Below are 27,388 nucleotides of genomic sequence, written 5' to 3' on the forward strand. Positions count from 1 at the left end.
GCTGCCCATTTCTGGGTGAGCCCCATCTTCACCCAGGCCCATGTTGGTCCACCCAGCTTGCCAGCTGCCGCAGAGAGTCACAAGCCTCGAGGTGCCTTCTTCAGGGCCTGGTTGAAGAAGATGGCCAGTGGACAGCCTGCTCTTGACTAGCTGGGCCAGAGGGTCAGAAAACCCAGTAGCCCTTACTCTTGCCCCAGGATCAAAGCTCTGCTTTCTCCCCACTGAGACTTGCCTTCCTAATCCTTGTGGCTGTGGGGACCGAGTCTGTAGCTGGGAGCATGCCCTGTTGGGCCTCATGTGAAGGCAGAGAGAGGGAAAGTGATTAGAATGAGTTGAGCAAGAGCTGTTTAGGCTGTGGGTTCACATCCCGATGGTGTCTCAGAGCTTCCTGCCTGTATTCTGAGCTCCCCATCACTGTTTGTACGGTGAACGAATGCCAGTGTGCCGATGGGCATGTGCTTGTGCTGACAATGGATGCACAGCCCCATCTGTGTGTCCTCGCAGATGCTCAGAGGGACCTTCTCACCCCCAGGAAGTCTGCTTGCTGATGGTCTGGTCTGTGTTCTGAACTCAATTGAGCACAAACCCTGTCCGATGAATTTCTGGCATTTGGGATTTTTGCTTGACTTCAGTTACTGGTGGGATCTTTAGGTCTTGATAGGACCCAGGCGCCAGCCCCCTTCTGGGGCATGGGAAATCCAGAGACCAGAGACCAGGCCCTGGCTGAGACCCAGACATATGCACAATCACTTAGCAGAATCTTCAACACCCCTCGGTTATACAGCTTTCAGTCACCTAGGGTGTGTATGGGAGGCTGGCTTACTGCAATAAGAGTGTCCCCCTCCAAAAGTTGTACATGAAAGTTTTGTAAATCAAACCCTTATCCTTCATCTTTTAAAGAATTACTACTGCAAGTCCTTTTGTAAAGTGAAGAATTTTTTTGTAGAGTGGACCCACTGTCCTGTTGATCTCTTGTGTCAATCCACATGGTGGGACATGGTTTTCTTAAGGCCAGGCCTGCCTGTGACGTGCATTCCAACCCCGTGGAACAAACTCCACCCAAGTCCTATATACCTGTCATTGTACCCTCAAGTCACCGCAGCCATCTCCCACCAGGCTCTGCCTTTGGGGTTAAAGGGAAAACAATCCCTTGTGGTGAAGGACCTTGAGCACAGCCGAATGCAGATGGCATGATCCCTGCTCCTTCCCCTCCCTCTTAAGTTGTGGGGTCCAGTTTGTGAGTAAGGGGGGAACATGGTAACCCTTATAGTACCATTCTCCATCCATTTAAGACCCCCAACATCCTATTTTGGTGAACTTAGGATTGGTTTCTTTCCAGTACTTGGAAGCTCCTGTGAGGAATCCCATCTGTCTAAAGATGGAGCCCCTGTCCTAGGTCCTAAGACTCTATTTACCTCCTGGCAGAGTAATTTGACTTGGGAGTGAAAAGTGGCCACAGTATGGATGAGTGGAGACGATTTAGGAGATGATCACACATTCTATCAGGAACTCAAGCTTCTGGCTTCCTCCTCTCTCAGACAATATGTATGTTACCTCTCTCAATGTCAGTTTCTCATAAACACCCTGGTTTGGCCTGTCTCCTAGGGCTGTGGTGTAGACTGAGTGGAATCATGAAAGTAGCATTTTGAAACCAGAAAGAACCCTTCTGCCCTCAATATCATCGCTGCAGTGGGGTTTCTCACCCTGAGTGCAGGGCCTGGGCAGTGGGCCAGCCTGCCTGACTGCATAGCATTTGAGTAATCTAGGTTCCAAACCACTTTTGCCTGGATTATCCTGATTGTCCACATTTCTCCAGATTGACCTCATTTTCGTTTCCTTCCAAGGGGAGGCACAGGAGTAAGAATGGAAAAAGATACGGGCGGAATATGTAAAACGTAATACAGCTTCCCCAAACTAGCCTGGGTAGGGAATGGTAAGGCTTCATGTCTTTGCAAGACCTACAGAAGATACAAAATTTTCATTTTCATGTCCAACTGTGGACCCCCCGCCCCACCCAGCATACCCTTCTTCTTCCTCTGCCTCACCTGTAAAGAGATGGCAACATTCCAAGAATCATATCTCTGCAAAGGGAAGGAATGTAAAGGAAAAAAAAAAAAAAGTGTGGAGAAGAGAGATGATTGTAATGACCGGAGGGAGTCACATCTTTTCAGGAAAATTCACATGCTTTTATTGGTGGTGGCAACGACAAGATGGTACAACCTTTATCCTATTCCGAAAACAGAACAGAGGGCGCAGCATCTGTAGTCAGCTGACAACTATCTTGGCCTTTGGGGCTGGTCTGGTCTCGTACTTGTGATTTCGATGGTACGTGGCCCCCACCAAAGGCTTGCCCTTGCCCCTGTACATAGCGCGTTGTCCCTGTGGGCGGGCCCAGCACTTTCCGTCAATGTTGTACTGTACGTGATGAGTTGTGTTGGTCTCCGCATTTTTCTGCAGAAGGGGAGTAACCGCTCCGGGTACCTTGACCTTTGTACAGCCGGGAGGCCAACACTGTGGGCGTGACTCTTTAGCGACAAAACCCTTGTGGTGACGATGTGTGTATATATATAAGGATATATTGGGAAGATTTCTAAATAAAAGTTTTACAAAGGGGCCTGGACTCTGTACTTGGATCTTGCACGCCCAGGCCTGAGAGTTGGGACATTAAAAGGAAAGGTCTGACAAGAGTCTGTTTCCCTGGATATAGAGGGGCCTCCAGGACTCAGCTGTTCCCTCAGGGTGGGATGATCCCACCCTGAGGCTACCCGCCTTACAGGTTCCATTCTTTTCCCTCTCCCAGGCCTCACAGAGGGGGCCTCTTCTGAACATTGTGTACCTGTACTTGTGGCGCAGGGCCACCCCGCAGGTGGCCTCCTCTGTGTGCTGGGTTCAGCCTGTATGGCTGGGGCAGTGGCTTTCCTCATAAGTTCAGGACAGATTAAGGTCTCACCAGAGGATGGTCCCAGGTGCTCTGATGACTCCATGGAGGCTGCAGCTCTAATACCTGACTCTCGAGGATTGGGGGGTGCAGGTCTCATGTGGGGCTCAGGGACAGGCTGAGGCTTTGGGAGAAGTGATCAGTGAGGGGAGGCTTAGGAATGGAAATGCTGTGACGGACGGGGACTCTGGGTTCGGGGGGCAGAGAGGGCTCTGCATATGGACTGTTGGAACTTCAGGGACCTCAGTGGGTTAGCATTTCCAATGGAGTACCAATCCTTCCATGTAGTCGTGTTTTTTGAGCCCTACAACGGGCCAGGTATCATTCTAGGTACTGGAGATCCAGCAGTGAAGAAAACCAAAATCCCTGTTCTTGAGTTGCTTGAATTCTAGCAAGGAGACAGTAAGCGCACACACGCACACACACACATATTAAATATGCTGATTATGGTGTTGATACAGTGAAGTTACAGCACATTAGAAGGTGATTAGTAGCAGGGAAAAAAGATGTGCCCAGAAGGGAACTCAAGGGGCCCCTGGATGACTCTGGCTCTTTTGGGATTAGCCTTGCTCATCTTGCCAGGCTTTGATCTTGGCTGCACCTGTCCTAGGAAGTTTCCAACCATAATCTAGGAGGGCCAGGGCCATGCAGAGCTTGAGGGTCAAACTCTGGCCTGTAGGGAAGCTCCTGAGCTTTTAGAAGACTCGCAAGTATGCATCTCCCTGGCCCAGGGCAAGGAAGCCTTTGGGAAGATAGGAAGAGGAGACTTAGTCCTGGGGCAGGAGAAGGGGGTTCGGGTGGTGAGAGAGGGGGTGGAGGAGAGAGAGAGATGCATGTTCATGCAAGCAAGAGAGTGACATTTCGGAAGCTATAGTGAAAGGGGGTTTGGGGTCGAGGAAGTGGTTAGCCAAGACCAATGCAGTGATAGCCGAGGCTCTGGTGAGGATGGCATCTGGGGAGGAGGAGAATGGGAAGGGAGGAGTACCTATTTCCAGGAGGATCTTTCCCAGGAGAGGGCAGGGACTCCATTTACAGAGAGGTGAGGAAGACCTGACTCTGTGGCCACCAGGCAGAGTCTGTGGGGCTATTGACTGCCCAAGTGGGCCAGGCCCTTGGGGATCGTTTGGACTAGTGTCTCCATCTTCAGATAGGAAGACTGAGGCCCAGAGAGGAAGAGTCTTCCCAGGGCCACACATCCCATGGACAATGACAATAGTGGCAGGCAGGGCAAGACTAGACTTCCTGCCTCCCAGGACACCTTCTGCCCACCTCAGGGAAGAGACCATGTTCTCGCCATTCCGCCCATTCCACTATTTGCTTTCTCCGCCCCTGTTGTACTCACCTTTCTGTCCTGGCTGCCATTGTGTTTTTAACCGTTCGGTTTTGCACTTTTTGTTTCTATCTATCATCTGCTTCCATCTTCCTTTCGTCTGGCTAAATTGTCCCCAGCACCCAGAAGTCTGTCCTGACTCTATGGGGCTTCCCTTCCCTCTGTGCTCACTTGTCTGCTTCCCCAAACATGAGCCCCCTGAGGGCAAGACCATGCCTGATTGGTCTATTGGCCTCCAGTGCCCCATGGCAGACCTGGCATGGGATCCTTTCAACATTGACTGAATGAAGAGGTTCCCACGTATGGAAACTCCTAGCTCAGTGTTGAGGCCAGCATGGAATGAGAGGGTGGGTGGGATAGGTGTGAGGCTGGGTCATCCCTACAAAGATGCCTCCTGCAATGTTCTCCCCCACCCCACCCCCACCCCGGCCGAAAACCACAGCTCTGGGCTGGTTGGGGCAGATGGACAGCTCTGCTCTTGGGGCTGCTTCTGTTGGTGGGGAGGCGGGGTGTGAGCTTTCTGGGGCTGGGCCCCAGTGGCCTGGTTATCATACTGGACCTGGGTGGGGCGAGGTGTGGCTGATGAAGATCAGGAGGCTGTTTATCCCTGTGCTCATAGCAGCCCTGCCCCCTTGTGCTGCCCCTCCCTCTTCTCTACGTGCAAAACAACTAACGGTGCTCTCTCTGGCCCTATGGCTGATGTGAACCAGGCCAGCACATCTGACCAATGTGCTGAGGACAGGCCATGGTGCTGGGCCATCATGAGTCAGAGTGAAAGGAGTAAGTCAGGACACCCAGAGCATCCTCTCTGTTGTCCAGAGAAGGAAATGAGGCCTAGAAAGGGGATGGGGTTTTACCAGTTACTCAGGATTTGAATTCAGGTCTGAGTCCAAAGCCAGTGTTCACTTCCCTTCAAGAGAGGAAGAAGAAATAGTCCCTAAGTAGTTGGGTGTTTTTAGAGCAGACAGGCCCGTGCTGTGCTGTAGAATCTGCCCAGGACCATGAGCAATTGGTGGGGGCACTGGAGAGCTTGCCTATAGCAACAGGCTCAGCTTGAGGACAGGCAGTAAGGACAGTCGATGTGGTGTCAGTTCAGGAAGGGAGAGGCCAGGACATGGGTGGGATTGAGCAAGAAAGGCAGAAAGAGAGGCGCTTTGTGGGCCACAGAAGGAGCCTAGGCTTGGGGTCAGACTTATCTGGGTTTAAATTTCAGGACTACCACTGATTGTACTGCTGTGTGACTTTGGGTAAATCACTTACCCTTTCTGAGCTTCAGTTTCCTCATCTGTTAAGTAAAGATATTAACTCCCATCTTACAGGGCTGGCATGGGATTTCAAAATAATCTATATAAAGTGCTTGTGTTTTATAGAAAGAGCCATTGTTATTGCTAGCAATGGGTTTGGGACAGGGCTATACCTGGGAACGGCAGAAGAGAGAAAGAGGGCAGAGAGGGAAGTGGGAACACTAATCATTCACAGCAGCGGGAACTTCTCTGGACCCACCACATGCTGGGTGATGCTGCGCGATGCTGGGGGGCCAGCAAGGGACTTTCCCTGTCCCCTTGTCCGAAGGGGGCACGAAGGCTGGGTGGAAGCTAGGTGGAGGGGAACAGATCCAGAACATTACAACCCCAGAGGAAAGTGTTGTGAGAGAGAGGCCCTCAGGCCCAGGGTAAATGTTTGCTGAATTGAAAAGAGGCTGGGGAGGAGGCTGGAGAAGGCTTCCTGAAGAAGGTACCATTTCCCGCCCACCAGGTGCCTTTGCAGGGAGGCACAGCCTGTCCTGAGCTCCAGCATCTTCTCTTAATGGCAGATGTAAGTTGCTCCGGGGATGTTGGTCCTCCCTCCTGGGTGCCCTACTCCTGCCAGGCCACCTGGGGTCAGGCAGGGCTGGGCTGCTAGAGCTACCTGATGCCCACTGTGACATTCCCTCTGGCTCCTCCTTTCTCTCGCCACTCACTTGATCTGAGCCCTGCCTCCCTCCCCAGCTCCTGGCCTTCTCTGTCCACACAATAACAGGATGTGATCCGTTCAAGAGAGGAAGTGGGGAGGACGGGCAGTGCTGATAGCGCATTTCTGACTCTCTGACTCTCCACTCCACACCTCCCCTCCCCTCCTCCCCTCCGGGCTGCCTTCCATGAGGCTGCCTCCTCCCCAAGGCCCTGCCTGCTTTGAGAGGGATGAGTTTGGGGTCTTCCGGCTTCTCAGGCCTGTGTAAGCCTATGGAAAGGTACACGCTGGCCCACTGTAAGGCCTGCTCTTCAGGCTCCGGCTTTGCTGGCCTGCAGACAATTGTCTGAGACACTGAGACTCAGGGAGGCTTGCCTGACAAGTTTTGGACTCCAGGGTATTTTCTGGAGCAGCTGGAGCATGAGGGTGGGCAGGTGAGTCCCTCTGCCTCCAGATCAGCAGGGCTCCACCCACACACGTGTTTCCTTGTGGGCCTGATCCAAGGCAGTGGGGTGATAGAATCAATCAAAAGGGCCTCGTCAAGCACTGACTGTGCTCTGCCTTGCACAGTGTGGGATAGGCTGCACAGATGGGGAAACTGAGGCTCTGAGGGGCAAAGGGACTTGTTTAAACAGCATGAGTTAGGAGATAAGTTGGAACCAGAGTCCGGATCTCTTAACTCCCAACCTGGAGCTGTCTCATGCCTTTAGGCCGGCACTGTCCGATACAGCTTTGTGTGATGATGGCCATGTTCTGTGTCTGCCCAGCCCAATATGATAGCCGCTGAGCACATGCCGCTATCAAGCACTCGAAATGTGGCTAGTGTGACTGAGTAACTGAATTTTTAAGTTTGTTTAATTTGAATTAACATAAGTTTAGACCTGTTAATATGCCAGTCCCCTAGGAAAGAGCAGATTTTCACCGAGAGAAGCCGAGGGACCCCAGCCCCAGACCTGGGAAGGTCAGGAAGAGGAAGTGGGTCACTGAAGGTTAGCCTCACCCACCTGTGCTCGTGTCTACAGTTTAGAGCAAAGGGCGAGGCTTTTGACTCTGCTATCACACTCTGACTCCTCCCAACAACCCAATTGCAAGAGGACAGTCACTCCTCATTTTACAGATGAGGAAACACAGAGGTCAGAGAGGTTAGATGATTTGCCCAAGGTCAAGTGGCTAAGAGACAAGCCCAGCTGGGATTCTGACCCTGGCTGTTTGGGGAGCCAGTTCGCTCACCCCACTACAGGTGAACCCCTGAATACAGCTGGGATCCCTGCAGAGAGGCACCACCCAGTCCCAGGCCATTAGGATGGGACTACTTGGAGTGGAAATCGGAGGGCTCCCCCCTACATTGTGGGAAGGGAGGTTTGGTTATGTTATTCTGTGAGCTCCCTGATTTGGGGAGACGTGATCTCTCCTGACTCAGCTTCATTGATGCAGATGGTGGTTTGCAGATAACGTCCCCTCTCCCTAGGCAACCCCCAACCCCTTGCCATCCCATAACTAGGCCCCACAAAAGACCCCTGCCTTTCTGAGACCCAGTGGACCTACGGGACCAGGGTGAAAAACTCTTTCCCACCCCATGCCTGGTGACAGCTCAGCCAGCTGCGACCTGGGAGCCCAGGGTCCTTCGCCCTTCCCAGCTTACCCTCTGCAGCCTGGGACCTGTGGTGCTCCTGGGTCCCAGGCTCTGCAGGATCTCGGGAGGCTGGGCCTTCTGCCCTCTGGCCGTTCCCACACAGGCTGGCCTTGGTTCCTTCCCTCGTGCTCCGCCCCTCTCTCCAGCAGTCCCCAGGGCACTGCGCTTTCAATGGGCTATCGGGCTTCCCCATCACTCTCACGCCCCTCTCCATTACCCCTGAATAGGTGGGATCCAGACAGACACAGGCACTCCCAGCCCCAAGCCCCCAGGCAATCTTGTCCAGGACCGCCTGGGACCTCAGATCTCTGCTGCAGGCTACCTGCCCGACCAGGCTGGAGACTTAAAAGTCCTGGGAAGCTGAGTGTCTGTCGTGTCTGTTTTCCGGCAATGGCACGTTCTAAAGCAGCTCTCTGAAGTGGCTGCCCCGGTCTAGGATGCTAGGATTTGACCCTGAGCCTAATGACAGGTCTCTAAGACCCCAGGAGTCATCATTCAGGACTCGTCTGCTTCTCTGCTTCCATTTGGCTCTTTGGCAGTCCCAGCAGATTCTGTGGGGCGATGCAAGGAAAGGCTGATGGGGCTGGCAGGACAGGGCCGTGGTTGCCTGGCGTGGTTAGTTTCTGAGGAGGGGGGGCAGGGTTGCCCACAGGCCCCTTCAGGGTCCACATCTGCTTGGTTGGGGCCTAGCCAAAGCTGGGCTGGTCTGCCCAGTTGCCAGGCGGGCAGGCTTTCTGTATGATGCTAATGAGGGCTGTGGCAGGCGAGGAGGGGGAGGCACAGCTTTTGTCCTGCACTTGTCCTTGCTGGAGGGTCCTCAGAGAGAGACAAGGGGCCTCCTCACACCCAAGTGGCTGTGATTAGCCTGCCGTCACTCACTTTGATGGCTCCGAGTGCTCTGGGGATGTGGACAGTTTCAGGGAGGGAAGGGGGGAACAAGCATGGTCCAGGGAGTGTCCTAAAAAATCAGGCCAGTTCAAGACTGGAGTAGAAAGTGCTGTGCCCTCCTCTGCCCTCCATCCTCCCTTAAGGGCCTGTTGAGCTCCCCATGTGTTTCCTGTGCACTGTCTCTTAGTTCCCACCTGTGAGCATTTCCCTGGCTCAGGTGCCTGCCCTGAATGCCCCACGACAGGTGCACTCCTGTGTGTTCAACTACCTCAGATGCTCAGATGCTGCATCTGCTGGATCCGCACCTCACCCCTGCCCCCGCGTCCCCCTGCTGAGGGCTGGGGCCTTCCTTACTTCTGAACTCAGAGCCCCTTGAACCATACCTGGTGCCGCTTGCCCTGGATTGAGTCCCGGCCTCATCTCCCTATCCGTGAGTTGGCCAGTGCTGGGACAGGGTGTCACTGGTCACTGGGGGCTCTGTCATGCCCAGAGTGTGTGGGTGCACATAGGTGCTCGGTAAATATTTACTGAATTATTTCATCAGGTCCTCGTGGTGTGTGGGCACAAATGGGTCATTACGTTCATTTCATTAAGAGCATTTCCAAATCTATGTGAAAATAGAGAGGATAATATAATAAATGGCATGCATCCATCACCAGCCTCAACAATCAGCCACGTGGGTAATCTTGTGTCATCTATACCTCCATCCTTCCCCATACTCCCTGTCTTCACAATGGATTATCATGAAGCAAATCCCAAACATCATGTTATTTCATCTGTAAATTCAGTTAAAATCTTTGTTAGTTCTTACAATTAAAAATATCCATTGAACACCCACTCTGACTGATTGTGTGCTATGCTCTGGTAAATTCCTACTCATCCTTCAAAGCTCAATTCAATGGACACCTCTTCCTAGAAGTCTTCCCTGATCTTTCCTTCCCCTTTGGGGACTTTAATAGTGCCTTCTCCGAGGTTCCAATTGTATGCCTCCTTCACGGCACTCATGGCTTTTTAGTAATTGATTTGTTTTTAACATGAGGAGGAAGTATAATGTAATACTTGAGAGCTTTAGAATCAAATAAATGTGGATTCAAATTCTAGATCCACTTACTTTCTGAGTTTAATTTCTCTGAAATTGTCTATGGTATTGTCTATGGTAAAATGGGGATATAGCACTCATGATATTGTGAGGATTAAATGGGCTGTGAGTCCGCAGCACCTAGCACAGCGCTTGGCGCATAGTAAGCATGCCTTCAAAAAGTGCTAGCATTTCTGGTGTCACAGGTGTCTCTGGACTGAACTGCAGGGCAGGCCCCAGATGCTTCCTATGTGTGTCCTGGCACCTGGAGGGCCTCTCTGGAAGAGCATGACGGGGGCAGGCTCCCATTAGCCAGAAAATAGACAGACTGGGCTCGGCCATAACGTCCTAGTGCCCCTGCCTGGCCAGGGACAGATACTTTGGCAAAGAGAGGCTCTGGGTTAACTCTGCGCTATGTAAGGGCACTAGTAAAAATTTGGAAAAGTGACTTAATTTTGCCTTTTAATGCAGGTTTATTTTGTTTATTAAAAATTTTTAAATATTTATTATTTTGAGAGCGAGAGAGATGGAGCATGAGTGGGGGAGGGGCAGAGAGAGAGGGAGACACAGAATCTGAAGCAGGCTCCAGGCTCTGAGCTGTCAGCACAGAGCCTGTTGTGGGGCTCGAACTCACAGACCGTGAGACCATGACTTGAGCCAAAGTCAGCAGCCCAACCGACTGAGCCACCCAGGCACCCCTATCTTATTTATTTTTAAACTACGAGCTCCCCCCCGCCCCCCAACAAACATTTCTTGTTATAGAAACTCTGGAAAGAACAGAAAGAGAGGTAAACAAAACAAAACAAAAATCATAAACTCGGCCCAGTTCATCAATGAATGTTTCGTTGTATTTCCTCTCTTTAAAAAAAAGTCTGTATTTGGGGGCACCTGGCTGGCTCAGTCAGAGGCGTGTGAGACTCTTGATCTCAGGGTTGTGAGTTTGAGCCCCACGTTGGCTGTAGAGATTACTTAAAAATAAAATCTTTAAAATATATATATATTTTTCCCCAACCATGAAATTATGATTGCATTATGTTTAACTTCTGCGTGAAGCTGCAGGCTTTTAAAGTAATTTTCATTTCGAAGGCCAGAGTCTGACTTTCAGACCAAAGCTCCAGATGTGAAATGTGCAGATGGTTTGAGTGTGGCTTCTTCTACACTGACTTAGAGGTGGTGAACATGTGGCCAACAGAATGTGCCCATAATGCCTCTTACTGCCCTGCTGGGGTTTCTGTTCAGAAAAAGGACTGGTTTGGGACAGGGCAGTATAGCTCAAACACTGGATGTTGTATTTAGATCTGGGTGCTCTTAACATTATCAAGTGTCTCCTGCTACCAGGTGTTCAGATGCCTTACTCTCTGACCAATCCAGTGCAGCAACAGAGGCTGAGAAACAGAGGCTCAGAGAAGGGGGGAGTGGTGCCCGGGTCACACAACTTGTGCTGGGTGAGGGTCTCGACGCTCAGCTCATTCCTCCTGGGCCCCAGAGAGGTCGCCATTGAGTCCACTCACCCCTCCCTGCCCCTTCCTGTACTCTACCTCTCTCTACAAGCTCACAGCTCCAAGTTGCACACCTCTAGTGACGGGGAGCTCATCACTTTACAGGGGCTTCTTCGCTATCACTAGATACTCTTCAAGACAGGCTTTGTCTCGGTGAACCAAAAACAGTCTCTCTGTAAATCTTCTCATCCCCAGCTCCATGCTCAGAGGGCACAGAGGATGATTTTTCTCTGGGCAAGGACAGCCCTGCAGATAACTGGAGACAGAGACTCCTGAGAGTGCTCCTTTTCAGGCTGAAAATCTCATCTTCTCCAAATATCTCATAGACTAATGGCAAAATTGATAACCAGGGAAGAAAACAGTTTTTCTTAGGGTGAAATAAAATCAGTTACATGACTCCAAAGGTCCTGAAATGTGGAGTGCACCTGATGCCTGTAATTTGATCCTAAGTGGTGTAAAGGTGATATGTGTTCCTTCTTCATTTTCCTTTTGATTCAGATGGAGATCCACTCCCCATCCATTCACACAGGCATTTCTTAGGGCTGGGTCCTAGCCCTACTTCTCATCCCTCCCTATTCCAGCCACATCAGCCCTGCCAAGGCCTCAGTTACCATCCGTAAGCTGCTGAATTCTAAGCTACCACTTCTGGCTCAGATCTCTCTCACACACCGAGCTGCATCCTGAGATGTGCCCTGGGTGCCGTGAACTCAGATGACCTGCCCTGGGACCCAGCATTTGGCTCATTGCTTTTTGCTTGTCTCATTCATTAGCCCTTGAGTGCCAGGCACTCTGGAGAGTTTTGTTGAATGAATACAGGCTCTCTCCTCACAGCCCCCAGCCCCCGCCCCCGGCCCCAACCTGCTGCTTTTCTAGTATTCTTAGCACCAACATCCAAGTGTTGTCTAAGATGGGGGACTAGGTGCAACTTGACTCTACTCTTCTGAGACCTTCACTCCTCACATCCAGGGAGTCACCTTAGCCTGCCGGCTCTCCCTATTGAGTTGCTCTCCCACCCTCCCGCTTCGCTCCACGTGCTGTCCTAACTCCAGCTGTGCCTCTTGTCTCCTGGGTCCCTCCCCCACCCCCAGCCCACCCACTGGCTCACTGTTCACTGCATTGTCTATCGAACCCATTCTTCCAGCTGTGGTTGGAAAGACCTCGCTGAAATGCAAGACTGCCCGTGCCACGTCCTTGCCTAAAATACTATAATGGTGTGGCTTTACCTGTAAGGGAAAGATGGAATCTCTTCACAGGTCCTGCAAGGCCATCAGGACCCCTTTCCGGATCACCTTCTGCTCTCTCAACAGGCTGATGCCCCGATGGCTCCCCCTACCTGCAAGCTTTCCTGTCTGCTCTTCCCCAGCCTGGAAGTAGCTCTTGCCTATGACTTCCCAAGCCCGGCACTTCAGATCTTGTCTCCCTGTGTCCGGGGGAGCCCTCCATCGCTGCCTGACAGCTCCCAAATACACATCTCCAGCCTGGACCACGCCTCCTAACTCCAGACCCACATACCCATCTCCAGACAAAACATGTGAATCCTGCCCCTGTTGAACCTTCCCCATCTCAGTCTGTGGTAGTTGAACAAGCTCGAAACCTTGAAACCATCCTTGGCTTCTCTTTTCCCCCTCACATTCCGAATCATGTTGGCTTTACCCTCAAAATGTATCTAGATTCAAATCACGTATCCCTGGTGCCATGGCTGCTGCCTTGACCTAAGCTGCTGTTATCCCTTGCCTGTAGTATTGTGGTGGCCTCCTAACTAGTCTCACTGCTTTGCTTCTGCTTTTCTTGCCTTCTGGGATCTTTCCTCAACAAAGCAGCAGCATCATGTCTTCTGTGCTCAGACCCTCCAATAGCCTCTTCACTCCATCTGATTCAAAGCTGAAGTCTTTACAGTCACTCACAAGGCTCCATGTGAGTGGGTCTCACGCAGCCTTTCCAACCTCCTCTCCTGCATTCACTTCTTTATTAGTCACACAGACGCTTTCCTCATGCCCCTTCCTCAGGACCTTTGCACTTGCTGTTTATTCTCCTTGCCTGCCACCCTCTCCCCTCTGACAGCTGAACATCTTGCTTCCTCAACTCAGCTCTGTTCAAATGTTCCCTCTTAGAGGAGCCTTCCCTGATGAATCTATGTAAAATAGCACATAGCATCCTATTCTCCTGATCCTGTCTTGTCTTTCCCATATAGCCATATGACCTATTGTATCTATTTATTTGTTTCCTGGATAACCCCTCTAGAATGTAAGCTCTCTAAGAAGAGGGACTTCTTTTTGATCATTGCTGTATCCTTGGCATCTCGAAGAGTGCCTGGTCCACAGGAGGTATTCAGTAAATATTTGTTGAATGAATGAATAAATGAATGAATGAATTTTAGACTTAATATTACCCTTTCTTGATTTCCTACCGTAGAGGGCATCCCCATTTATATACTCTTGGCACTCTTCGTCTCCTTTAAAATATTTGGTGCAATTAGGTTACAGTTGACCCTTGAGCAGATGGGGGTTAGACACTGACCCCCCAAAGGTCACAAATCCACACATAACTTTTGACTCCCCCCAAAACTTAACTACTAATAGCCTACTGTTGACCAGTAGCCTTACTGATAACATGAACAGTTGACACACATATTTTGTATATGTATTATATCCTGTACTCTTATAATAAAGTAAGCTAGAGAAAAAAATGTTATTAAGAAAATAATAAATCATAAAGAAAATGCATTTACAGTGCTGTACAACATTTATTGAAAAAAAAATCCACATGTAAGTGGACCCAAGCAGCTCAAACCCACGTTGTTCAAGGGTCAACTGTAATCAGATAGTTAATTAGATAATTGTATAAGCCCTATCTTGCTCACTACTGTATTTCCAGCCCCATGGTGGACATTAAATATGTTGAGCAAATGAATGAAAGCAAGCCATTTGGGAATGCCACTTGGGAAACTGACCAATACATAGGTGCTTGACAGAGGGACTGAGCTCTGGGCTACACATCAGGATGCCTAGGGTTTAGCCCTATCTCTCCTACTAACTTACTGTGTGACCTTCAGTTAGTGACTGTCCCTTTCTGAGTCACAGCTTCCCCAGCTGAAAAATGAGGAACAAGGTCACACCATTCAGGATGAGCATGTAGGCCAGGGGAGATTGTGATTCTAGACACTAGCACCCCCAGCATGGCTCCACTGCTGGCCTACAGCCCTGGGCAGGGGAGCAGGGCTGTGCTGGAACCACTGGCAAAGGATTTGGCCTTGGGACCTCTGCTGGCAGGCTGGGCTTTTGGCACAGGGCCAGCCCTTTAGTTTCTTGGCTGAGTGAAGAGGCAGCAGGAGGGGGTGATTGATCTTCCCCAACTGGGAGGTCCTGGTCATAAATCTCACCAGCCCAGTGGGGTCGCCTAGGACCCAGGAGTCACAGCCAGTACATTCCTTGGCTTGGCTGTCTCCACGCTGGTGCTTTTTGCCCCTTCCAGCTCCCAGGCATGGGGTGCTCTATGAGGGTGAGCACCCATTCACTCTGACCATGGCCTCCAGCCCTGAGCCCCAGAAAGCCCCTGTCCAGAAAGTGCCAATCTTTCTTCAGGTCTGACCTTGAGATCACATGGCACTGCTTTGAACAGACCTGCCCTAGGCTCCTGTGAGTCACGACTCCTTAACCTCTTTGGTGCCGTGAAACCCTTGAGTGGTCTGGTGCAGCCTGTGGACTTAAATGTGTAAAATAAAAGGAAACCAGGGTGCTTGGGTGGCTCAGCCGGTTGAGTGTCCGGCTTCGGCTCAGGTCATGATCTCGAGGTCTATGAGTTTGAGCCCCGCGTCGGGCTCTGCACTGACAGCTCAGAGCCTGGAGCCTGCTTTGGATTCTGTGTCCCACCCCCCTCTCTCTGCCCCTCCCCCACTCATGCTCTGTCTCTCTCTGTCTCAGAAAAAAACATTAAAAAAATTTAAAAAAAGGAAACCAATCATATCGAAATGTAGTTGTTAGAATATTAAAAATGTAAGTTTGCAAAAGAGTAACTTACTTATAGTTTGATAATGTATTAGACAGTAAGATCTAGTGGCAGTCGGTCCAATGACTGATATGCTTTGAATAGTGATGAGCATAAGGGATATATCCAGATATCTGCAACAATGGCGTGTGGTAATATGGAAATAGCACAGAGGGACTGTGCTTGTTACCTTCATTCTTTTTTTCTTTTTAAGAATTTTTTACCTTTAGGGAATCTCATCACCCAACATGGGGCTCAAACTCACAACCCTGAGATTAAGAGTCACACACTGTACTAAACCAGCCAGGAGCCCCTGTTGCCTTCATTCTTCTTCTTCTTCTTCTTCTTCTTCTTCTTCTTCTTCTTTTTAATGTTTGTTTTTGAGAGAGAGAGAGAGAGAGAGAGAGAGAAAGAGAGAGAGAATGAGCCAGAGAGGTGCAGAGAGAGAGAATGACAGAGGATCCAAAGCAGGCTCCATGCTGACAGCAGAGAGCCCAACGTGGGGCTTGAACTCACGAACTGTGAGATCATGACCTGAGCCGAAGTCCGACGTTCCGCCGACTGAGCCACCTGGCACCCCTGAAGTTTGCATATTATCTTAAGAGCAGATACCCTTCACCAATGTGTCTCCATGCTTGTCCTCTCTCTGCTCTCAGCTCTCTCCTCTCTCTGGGGCTGCCTTTCTGCTTGGTCCAATGATTCAGCTAACCTTTTTCCTTCCTAGCATCACCTCCTCCAGGATGGCTTCCTTAACAATTTAGTGGTCTGTGTTTCTCTACGGCACAGCCCTGAGCATGCCATGGGCACTGTTCCCAGCTTGGCTGACTGTTTACATGTCAGTGTCCACCCTCCCTTCCTCCAAACCACCCCCAAAAGGGGGCAGAAGTGAGGGGGCCCGAAAGAAGGGGAAATTGCAGAATCTTCTTTGGCAAACTGGCCCCCTCCCTGTCCTTCCCAACCTGGCAGGGATTGGAGCTAGACTCTGCCACCTGCTGGCAACAACTGCAATGGCAGGCGGGATGGCTGGAAAGTCTAGGCCCACTTCGATGTTTCTAAAGGGTGAATCACACAAGGCGTAGCTGGATGCTAGATGGAGGACTGGTCCAAGGGGCCTGATGTTTCATGGTGGCAGAGCTGGGCTGGGACCCCGAGGGAGGAACTGAGTGTTGATGGAGCAGCAGCTCAGAGATGAGGACACAGGGGGTCCAGTCTTGTGGAGTTGCTGAGGCCTGAGTCTAGATCTTGGGGCCACACCAGACCAGCAGGGGGACCAATTTGTTACCATGGGGACCCAGGGCTGTGTCCATGCAGCTGGGGAGATGGTCCCCCCTCAGCTGGATGAGGACGCCCAGACAGCAGAGACCAGCCTCAAAGCCAAATGTCCACCCACACCCCCCTCTTCCGGGACAACTTGTTTTGCTCTAAAGCTTGGGACTTTGACCTGGGAGGTGTGTTTTCCTCCCGTTGGTCACCTGATGTCCTTCCTGCTCATCCCCTTCCCCCCTCCCCCACCCACCCAAAAACAGGGCCCTGGGAGTCCTTGTCTTTTCCTGGATTCTTTAGGGAAGGGGGGAATGCTTGGGTGAGGGAAGCAGGACATGAGACCTGGGGACCAATGGGAGAGGCTGGGCTCCTTTTGGGGGAAACTCCTTGGAGGGGGGGTCACTACAGTGACTTCCCTGCCCGGCTCTTACTGGCTCTCTCCTTCCTGGATTTCTGGGACACCTCACTCTTCTGAGATTTCTTCCTCCTGCTCTAACCTGCTCTAACCTTCCTTTTTACAGACCCTTATCACTGGGGCTGTGTCCTGGTCCCTGGCTTCTCTCCTTTCCCCTGCACACACACACACACACACACACACCACATACACATATACACATAACATATATTTGCCACACACCACACACATACATACACACCACACAAACACATACACACCACACCCCACAAACACCACACACACATACCCATACACCGCACACATGCACACATACATATACACCACACACATACCACACGCACACATGCACACGCACCACACACATACACACCACACACACACACCACATATGCCACACACTCATACACAACACACATCCACACACACATCCACACACCACACACATTTATATCACACACACCATACACACCACACACACACACACACACACGCACACACACCCTGGGGTGACCATGTGTTCCTGTGCCTCAGTTACCAGCGCTGTGCCACACATGGCTCCCAGATCTAGCTCTCTATGCCAGACTCAAGATCCTGCTGCCTTCTGGATGTTTCCTTACGGAGGATCCACAGGCACCACAATACATCTGAGACTGCAGACCATCATCCCCCACCTCTTCTGAAACTTGCTCGGGCCTCTGAGACACCAGGCATCACCCTGGGCAAATCCTTGTCCCTCACCGGCCACCCCCAGCTAGTCATGTGTTCAGAAGCCACGCCCTATCCACCCCATCTCCTAGAGGGCTCAGATGCACCGAGGCTGCCCTGGTGCAGCCCGGGCCCTGGGTGTGTGGCCATCCAGCAGCCCTTTCTCCCCTTTCTCCAGCCCTTGCACTCCCTTTCAGTCTCCACCCCCCGGCCAGAGAAGTTTTCTCAAATGCAGATCTGGCCACATGACTCCTCTGCTTAAAACTCTCCAAGAAAATATCCTGATGTTTATTAAATTCAACCCCATTCCTTGCATACCGATCAGTGATTCCCTAGCTATTCATTAACACGAAAGGTGACTACTCTAGCCAAACTTTGTGCCAGAAGATTCTGAGGACTCCAAGTTGGGGTTAGGGAGGGAGAACAGGACATATATGGATGTATCACTCAAGTCCGGGCTGAATTCCCTCAGACCACCTGCATCACCCCATCTTTGGATGATGGTGGTACCTGCTGTGCTTGAATGTGTAGACACAGGAAGTGGGGATGCGGCAGAACACGTGACTGCTGCCCCTGGCAGAACCATCTTGCTATAGGAAGGATTGCCCATGAGGTCCTGTGAGCAGCGGCTTGGTGGCTTCTGGGCAGGGAGACCGTGGAGGGCCTTCTGGGGACACTCCCTCTGAGGCATTGCCCTGGTGTGCTGGGTCCTCCGTTCTTGGTGTCTGTGGAGTGAGACTCTCAGCATCTCTGGCTTCCTGTACTCCTGGGGAGGGGTAAGGCAAGGAGACCCAGCATGACCTTTGGTCCCGGGCCTGGACAGGTACTTGGGTCATTCTTAGTTCCTTAGCTGGAAGGTCAGATGGACTCCACGTGACCCTGCGGTTTGAATGCCCAGGGCTTCCGGGACTTCTATTGGATCTTTCCACTTGGGGGTGTCCTTTCTTTGCCTCCATGGCAGGGCTGTGTTCACCCGCTAGTCTCCCTGTGTTGGGTGGGGGTGGGTCAGAAGGTGTGTATAGAGGCCTCTGACCGAGCCTTGACCTTGTCACAGGGAGGTTCCACCCAGCTTCCAGGTACCCCATGTGGGGCCAAGAGGAAAGCTGAACTGGGCCAGGACAGCTGGGTTGGGTAGGGAAGGCTGGGGACTGGGACCTTCAGGCCCACTGTCATGGTCCCCATGGGGGAGGGTGGATTATAGAGCTACTGAGCTAGGCCAGGGATGGAGGGACAGAAGCCAAGGCTGAGTCCCAAGGCTGGAGCCCCTTGGTCTGGTTGGGTTGAGTAGAGACAGGTGAGGGGGAGAACAGGAAATAGACCAGGCTGAGGGGGAGGGTCAGCTTTGACCTTTCCCTAGCCACTGGGGTTTTCCCCAAGCTCCGGCTGAGCAGCCAGACAACAGATTTCTTAATCCCACTGTCAGCCTTCCAAGATGCCCCGCCCGCAGGAGCAGTAATGTGTCACTCCTTTCCCCAGAGCCCAGCCCTGCTGCAAGGAAGGGGGAAAGCAGATACAAAAACTGGGGAGGCCGGGGGCTTGGAGGTGAGGCACCAACTCTCTTCCTGTCTCCCTGGTCCTCAGACCTGCTTTCTTACCCAGCCTGTGAAAGATGACCTCGAATGCCAGCTTGAGTGGGCAGGGCAACGGCCAGGGGAGGCCAGGCCTGGAAGCTCATTACCATGGGAGGGAGGGCGGTTTCTCTCCACCTCCCCTCCTTCCTCCCTCGCCGCCTTCCTTACTTGCGCCTCTTCTCCAGGGCCAGACTAAGCCTGGGCTGATCTCAGGCAGACACGGACAGACCCCACGGCAGCTCCAGGAGCCCAGATATCAGCAGCCAGAGAGAAGGCCCAGAAGCTTTCTGCAGCCATGTCAGCCCTCATCCTGCTCATTCTGGGCCTGTTCACGGCATTGCCACCCGCCAGCTGTCAGCAAGGTAGCGTGGGACTGGGCCTGCCGTGGTGGCTGTGGCGAGGAGGGCTGGGCTGGGTGGTGGAAACCCAGCGGAGGATGGGGTGGTCCTCTGGCCTCCCTCACCACCCTGGACACATACAGTTGGGAAGGAGAAGCAGGGATTGGGCTCACTGGAGGAACCTCCAAAGGCAGAGATCTCTGAGCAAGGCTTCTGTCTGGGACTTGTTTTCCATGAGTGAGGAATGCAGGGTGGGGAGGTGGGGGGGGGGGGCGGGGACTAGAGACCTAGAGGAGTTGAGACCCAAGATCTAGGAGCAGGAATTGCCTTAGAGATGGCAGGGTCCTGGGGCTACAAGGAAGAAGGGAGGGGCCCAAGCAACCCCCCAAACGGTGGGCTTGTTCCAGGGGAGGGGCAGTGTTGCCCGGGGCCTGCTTCCTGGGCTTGGGAAGAGGACAGTGCCCCAGTGTGGTCTCCACCGCGTACCTGAGATTTGTCCAGCTCTGCCTATGTCTTGTAGCCTGGAGAAAATCACTGGCCCTCTTTTCGACTCAGTTTTCTCATCCATAAAACGGGGACTGTAAACTTGCCCTGCCTACTTCCCAGGGCTGCTGCCAGGGCTGGGGTGCAGGAAAGTTTCACACCAGTGAGGAGCCACACCCTGAGATCTGGAAGTGTGGGGGACTCAGCAGGTGGGATTTGGGTCCAGAGAGGACCAGCAAAGATGTTTCCAGAGTACCCCTCCCTTGCAGGAGCCCTGAGCTCTCATGCACGTCTACTTCCCTTCTGCCTTGCAGTCTTGGCAGCCCTCTTAGAAACAAGATCAGAGGGGTCGAGTAACTTGTGTGAATCACACAGCAGAGCAAGAAAGGATATAGCCAGGGTGCAGGAGCTCCTGGCTCCAGGGGCCCAGACCAGGTTTGCCACTCACCACTGACAAAATCCAAAGGCGGAGAGACGAGTGGTGGGGAAACAGGAAAGGGATTTATTTCAGTGAGGCCGACACCAGGAAGATGGTGGACCAGAGTCGCAAAGACTATCCCTAAAGTGGAGAAAAGACTTCCAGGTTTATGTAAGGAAAATGTGGGACAAAGGTGGGTGGGTACCTGCAGGTGGGCAGTGAAGGTCAGGTCTTTGTCTTGGGGTCAATCACAGAGGTCTTGCTGGCTCAGGGCAGTCCTGATTTCTTGAGAGGGTAGTTTTGGTTTCCTTTGGAGACGCTTTGCCCTCAGGGTATTTTGCCTGACTTGAGAGATAAGCTGGAAAGAAGAACTTAATCAAAGTGAAAGTTTGAGGCCGAAAGGGAGGATGGTTGAGTCCTCCTGCAGGGACAGAACTCAGATCACCTCTGTCTCCAGGTTCTGACCCTTGTGCTGTATGTTCACTTCAGAGCCACCTGGAAGGAGAAGCAGGGACCCGGAGTTCCCTGTGTGTCTGGAGGGAGTTGGCTGAAGGGTCTGGAGGAGGCAGGGAGGGGCCTCCCAGGGCTTGAGGCCTAGTCACTGACCTGAGGAACCATTGTTCCTTGGGCAAACAATGAAGCCAAAGCACTGCTTTTTGGCAAGTATGGAAGTCAAGATAACCATACTGACCTGGCCACAGGCCAGAGAGTTCCCAGATCCCTCCCTTGTCCCCAGTACCTACTAGGCTCAGAGAGGAGGCAGGGCCTTCGCTGCAGCAGGAGAGATTTAAGGTAGACTCAAGGAAGGACTTTTGAGTGAGAGTGAGGCCGAGTAAGGTTTTTGATGCCCAGCCTGGGCCCCTCAAAGTACAGGATGACACTAGGGATGCATGTGTTTTAGCCTGGAGGCAAGACCCTTCGGGAGCCTCCTGCTGGCCTCTGTCCCCTCCTGAGACCTGCCTGCAACTGCATGTCTGTCCTCTGCAGGGTCAAGCTCCCTCAGGCTCATGGAACACAGTCATGCCTGGGGGAGGGGAGAGCCCTTTGGGGCAGCCAGTGACTGAGGGCAGAGATTCTGGGAAACCATGAGGGTTAAAGGTGGTGTCGAAGGTCAAGGGTCAAAAGATAGAGAAGGTGGGGGGCACCTGGGTGACTCAGTCGGTTAAGCATCCGACTTCGGTTCAGGTCATGATCTCACGGTTCAAGACTTCGAGTCCCACATCAGGCTCTCTGCTGCCAACACAGAGCCTGCTTCACATCCTCTATATCCTTCTCTCTCTTCCCCTCCCTGCTCATGTTCATTCTCTTTCTCTCTCAAAAATGAATATAAAAAAAATTAAAAAGAAGAAAAAAAGGTAGATGGATGGGGCCTCACCCTGGTCTCTGGCCTAGTCCCAGAGGCATCCAGCTGGAGAAGACAGAAGGGGAGCAGCTTTTGAAGCTTTCTACCTGGGCCCCACGACCTGGAAGAGAATTTGCCCTTCTGCCTTGCCTTTCCAAAGGTGTTCTGTCCCCGCCATCTCTCAGGCACCCTGACACCCCTGGCTGAGCAGTCTTGCCTGTCCCACACTCCCACCCCCTACCTAGTATCAGAGCAAAGTCATTACAGAACAGGATCTTCCAGATGCCAGACCCGCCCTCTCACAGGGAGATGGGGAGATACCCTCAGCTGGCAAGGCCCAGGCCGGCCATCCAGAGGGCTGCTCTTTGGTCCTTGGGGCCCAGACACTTGTAGGGCATCCTGCATGTGACTCACATGGAGGGATAGGTGGAGGCTCTAGGCTGTCCCTCCTTGGCTCCTCATTTCTTCTTTGAATTCTTGTTTTCCAACTATCGTCCCTTTTTTTTGTTTTAAAGTTTATTTATTTATTTTGAGACAGAGAGAGACAGAGAGAGAGAAAGAGAATCCCAAGCAGGCTCTGCACTGTCAGCGCAGAGCCCGATGTCCACGCAGAGCTCATGACCTGAGCTGAAGTGGGAAGCTTAACTGATAGCCATTCAGGTGCCCCGCCACCACCGCCCCCCCCCCCCCCCCCCCATCATCCCTTACTTTAGCTCAGTGGGGTCAGGTCGGTCCTCCTTGCCAGCCCTGCTGCCTCAGAATGTCTCTTCTGGTCCTGGCAGCATGCTGATGGCCTGTGACACAGGCTCTAGCCCTTGCTCCCCTCCCCCTCCCCCCTCTTCCATTCTGCACTTGCAGCCCCCACTGCTGCCGAGCCTGCTGCAGCATCCCTGCTCCCCTCTTTCCAGGCCTGGGGAACCTGCAGCCCTGGATGCAGGGCTTAATCGCTGTGGCTGTGTTCCTGGTCCTGGTCGCAATTGCCTTTGCTGTCAACCACTTCTGGTGCCAGGAAGAGCCGTGAGTGCTGCGGGGGTGCTGGGGTCTGGGCTGGGCAGGCAGGGCAGGCCCCAGGACCACCGCTACTGCTCTAGTAGTGGTGAGGAGGGCCTCGGAGACCCGGAGTCCAGTCCTGTCACTGTGCAGAAGTGACACCGCGGCCCAAGTTCTTTAGGACTGGTGCTTGGGCTCGCCGGCCCCCAGACACGGCTCTGTTGGCCTCCACGGTTCTGCGAGCTTTGGGGACAATGTCTTCTCTTCTCAAGGTCTCAGTGTTTCTATCTGTAGAGTCAGGACACTGGCTTAGCCTGTGATGGGGGTTGTGAAAATCTCTGGGAAGAAAGGCTCCATCTTTCTTCAGGGTCAAGTGCTGTGCCACGTGCAGGGGTACAGGGGGGCAGTGGGACAGACAGACACAACCCCTGAACTCTCAGGCTCCCAGACTGGAAGACAAGGAGTGATCCCAGTGCAAGTACCAATGGTAAAAGGGAGAGCAGACTGCAGTGCTGGGCCTGCCCTGGTCTGGGGGGCCGGGGATGGTAGTCCAAGAAGGCTTCCAATTGCATGTTTATTCTGAAGCCTAAAGAATGCAGAGGAGCGCCTCTCAGGATAGAGTAGCACGGGAAGAGCATTGCAGCTGATGGAAGAGGGCATCGAGGCCACCAGGGGTCCAAAGTGCAGGACACTGAGGTCGAGGGCGGTGGGCTGAAATCCAGTCCACTCTGTGCTGGCCGATCCTGGAATAAGGCTGCACCTGCCAGTAGCTCCCACGGAGGGGCCTGGTGCCAGGGTGCTAGCCAAGGCCCTGTGCAGCCCACTGCAGGAACACGAGGTCATGCGTAGAGAGAAGGATGGGAGGCCTGAGATAGACTGGCAAGGTAGGCAGGGCTCGGGCCTGGCAGACCCTCGTACACCTATACCCCAAACTGTGGGCTTTATCTTTCGTGCGGTAGGAATCCGGTGAGAGCTTGTACGCTGGTCCTGGGATGAGAGTTGGCCTGAGCACAGGCACTCTGGCTGCTCCGTGGTGCATGCGTGGGGTAGGGGCCAGTCTGCAGGTGAGAAGGGCAGGGCGGGGGGCTGAGAGCATGAGGTCAGGAGAGAGTCTGGACTCTGGAGGGAGCAGAGGGGATAGACAGGCACCATGTCTGACGGCTGTCTAGGGGTCTGGTCCCCAGAAGTTGGTAGATGGGGACGGCAGGGGGCAGGAGGAAGGAAGGACAAGGATGCGTCCAGGCTTCAGATAGTACCACTTACGGAGACGGAGCATGAGAGGCAGATCTGGGGGCAACTGCTGAGTTTAATTTGAGACATACTAAGTCTGAGGTGCCTGTGGGGTGTCCAAGGAAGGACAAGCAGCAGTAAGAGTCCCCGTGACCCATGTAAGAATAGTTTCAGGTAGGCAGGAGCAGAGGCCACAGTCACTGGGTTTAAACTGGAATAAGAGGCCAGGAACTTTTTGTCAGAAATGTTATTTTTTTTTCAACTGATCCAAGCTCTGCCTTCAGTGGAAGTTGACCATGTCTGTACCTAATTCCCTGGGGAAAGCCTTGTGGAAATCTGGGCAGAAACTAAATCCTGTTGGGTCTTGAGCTGAGACCAGAAGGAAAATTGCACAAAGTGTGAGGCCTTGGATACATCTTTTGCAAATCTTGGACTGGGACCTGAGGCCCCCACCTTGGAGTAGGGAGAAGGGTGGGAAGGCCCATGGAGTGGGGCCAGAATCAGGCCACTGGCAGGGCCCCTACTGGAGAGAAGGGCTTCTGCCCAGGGCCAGCCACTGCTCTTGGACTCATGAAAACCAGAGCCTAGAAAGGTCTGATTAGGCAAGGGGGAGGAGGGAGAACAAAGAGGGTAGGGACCTAGGGAGCCCGACTGATGAGCCCCATCCATAGGGAGCCCATGAACACAGTCATGACCGTTGGAAACAAGGCAGATGGAATCCTGGTAGGAACAGACGGAAGGTACTCCTCGATGGCGGCCAGCTTCAGGTGAGATGATGGTACAGGGTAACCACCCTGTGCTCCAGAAGGACCAGATGCTTCTGGGGGGTGGGAGGGGGGTAGAAGGTGGGAAGGCAGGGAAGGAGGAGGACTCATGTGGGGAAGGGCTCAGTGAAGAGAGGAGCTCAGGGAGGTGGCAATGGGGGCTTTGTGAGGGTGCAGGGCTCCTTGGGGACCTGAGGCTCAGCTGGGGAGAGGGCCCAATAAGGGGGTAGGGACGGGTAGGGGGAGCAGCTCACAGGCAGACTGGGATTCATAGGGAGGAGTGCAGTGGGGGAAGGTGACTCTGAAGGGATGAGTCGGGGGCACTCAATGTGGAGAGAGGGGTGAGTAGGGGAGGCAGCTCAGTATGGAGGTGGACTCCATGAGGGGGTTGCTCAGTGGGGGCCCAGTGGGGGAGGGGCTCAGTGTAGGAGAGAGATGGGGTTCAGGGAGGGGTGCTGAGAGGCCTCCAGTCTCAGGTGCACCTGGGGCCAGATGTGGGCAGGGGAACCCCTTCTGGCACTCAAGGATTATTTATTCTGGAAGATACTGCTGTCACCAGTGCAGGATAAGGCAGGGAGAAGGGGATGGGATGGAATGGGTGGTGACCCCTGTCATCCTCTTTCAGGTCCAACGAGCACGAGAATGCCTATGAAAATATCCCCGAGGAGGAGGGCAGGGTCCGAAGCACCCCCATGTGACCCCCGCTTGCCTGTGGGCCCTAGCTGTGAGCCCAGGTGCCTGTGATGGATGCCCAGATCACCACTCAAGCTGCTGCTTCTCTGTGTAGGAATCTACAGTAAGGGGCCGACTCTTCCAACCCCACACTGCCCACCTTCTCTGGAGTGGTCACCAGCCAAAGTCGAAGCTCAGGCTATATCCAGGTTAGGGCTCAGCTGTGGCTCTGGGGGGTTTCCTAGGAGGTCTCCCACCCAATTCAATTCAGAAGACCCTTCTGAAGAGGACAGTCAGCTCATCACCTCCTGCCTTGCCTCATACCATCTTCCTCTAACCTTGGAAATGCCTCTTATTTCTGTGAAATAAAGATGTTTCGTATTTCCAGGCCTGATGCTCCCAGGGCTCAGAAAGAGCCCCTCAGATTTACAGCCAGGCCCAGTCTTGCTTTCTGAATCATGACAATCACCTTCCAAAGCCACTGTCATGGTAACTTTGGAGGATTATCCAAGAAGCCCTCTCTTAAAGGCCCATGGGGCTAGGAAGCTCAGCCACTCTACCCCTTGTAGAGACCCTCCTGCCAGCACCCCTCCCCTGACCTGCTCTTAACAACTGTGATTCTGGGCCCTTCTTGGTGCAGCAGCCCTATCCCTTCCCTATCCTATCCTCCATGTGGCCTGGTTGCTGGCGGTTCACTCATCCCTCATCCAGCCAGCTCTAGCAAGCTCCAAGAGTCTTGGGCTAGGACTCAGGAAGCCCAGCTTTGAGTGCCTGTCCCCTGCCGGCTTACTATGTGACTTTGGGAGAGCTATAGTCCTCTCTGAGCTGAGCTTCCCCCCTGGGGACAGTTTGGCCAGTCTTGCCACAGAGCTGGAGTAAAATCATCCTCACAAGTGCCACTGACTCCTAGTTCTGGGTGGGGGTGGAGTCAGGGAACTGGGTCCCCAGGAGAATGAAGCAGGAGGGAGTCAGGGGAGGAGGCGTACTTAGCAGGCTGGCTGACCCTGGAAGCCCCTCATCCCTGTGACTGTCATTCTTATGGGAACAGGCAGAGTTGGGGGCAGGTGGGTGACAACCTGAGACCCACCCAGGAGCACTCCCAGATCTAGAGGAGTGGGGCTAGAGGGTAGGAGGCAGTCCACCTTGTCCCAAAGATCTCCCTCTGCCAGCTGTCTCAACCCATCACAGCCCCCTAGCTTCACCATTTCAGCCATTGCCTTGCTGTTCAAAGGCTTCAGCCAGATACTCAGGGAGAGATCCATCTGAAATCTGAATTAGCCTTTCTCACCGCACGGAGGTCTAGTTTGCAGCCTGCAGCAGTGGGAAGAGCCCTGAGCAGAGGGACGGCAGGCTTACCCTTGCCTGCTGTGTGACTCAGGACAAGTTGCCTTCCTTCTCTGAGCTGAAGCTCAGAGAATTGTGGCTGTGCTCATGTAGACAGATGCCTTCTTACCCACCTCTGTCAGTTTAAACTCTGCATATTCCTTTTTCTTGGCCCTGCCAAGGTTCTTTTTTGTCTAGGAAGTCCTCCCTGACTAGATCAGAGGGCAGAACCAGGCGGGCAGCCAGACCAGCCTATTCCTGAAGGAGAGATGGAAGTTACTTGAGGGCCTCTGCTAAGGCACAAACACCCCCTTCTTCCTTTCTAGCCTCCTTGGTCTGAACCTTTTGGCTGCCTGCATTCTTCTGGCAGGAAGCTCCGTTCCTTCCCCGCCCCCGCCCCTTGTCCCTGAGGGGTGGAGGTGGGTTCAGCACTGGCCCCACAAGCGCCCTGCAAATGCTCAGCAAGTGAAGCCCCGCCTCTCTCACCTGTGAGGCTTCCCAGCAGGAGCCCGTGGCAGTTGGCCGTCGCTGTCCTGCCAGGTTCCTGGGGCAGGCCACCCTCTCCCTGCCT

At 53.0% G+C, this 27,388-nt stretch overlaps 2 protein-coding genes across 18 annotated transcripts in view; both read left to right on the plus strand.

The window, feature by feature from the left end:
- Positions 1–19,562, plus strand: part of TAL1 (TAL bHLH transcription factor 1, erythroid differentiation factor) — a 32,429-nt gene extending 12,867 nt beyond the window's left edge. For 15 of the 17 annotated variants that reach the window (XM_047870133.1, XM_047870128.1, XM_047870137.1 and 12 more), the window contains one exon: positions 19,443–19,562. The gene's annotated coding sequence lies outside the window, so the exon portion shown is untranslated. Of the gene's footprint in view, positions 1–6,023; positions 6,048–12,623; positions 13,868–19,442 lie in introns of those variants that run through there. The other 2 variants (XM_047870122.1, XM_047870134.1) reach the window with 2 other exon arrangements.
- PDZK1IP1 (PDZK1 interacting protein 1) lies at positions 19,485–25,877 on the plus strand. The gene is made up of 4 exons (XM_047870138.1): positions 19,485–19,619; positions 22,747–22,855; positions 24,730–24,825; positions 25,448–25,877. The coding sequence occupies exons 1-4, from the start codon at positions 19,553–19,555 to the stop codon at positions 25,518–25,520; spliced, it is 345 nt and encodes a 114-aa protein (XP_047726094.1). The 5' UTR covers positions 19,485–19,552; the 3' UTR covers positions 25,521–25,877.
- The last annotated feature ends 1,511 nt before the right edge of the window (positions 25,878–27,388 follow it).

Source organism: Prionailurus viverrinus, chromosome C1 (assembly GCF_022837055.1).
Source record: "Prionailurus viverrinus isolate Anna chromosome C1, UM_Priviv_1.0, whole genome shotgun sequence".
NCBI classification, from domain to species: Eukaryota; Metazoa; Chordata; class Mammalia; order Carnivora; family Felidae; genus Prionailurus; species Prionailurus viverrinus.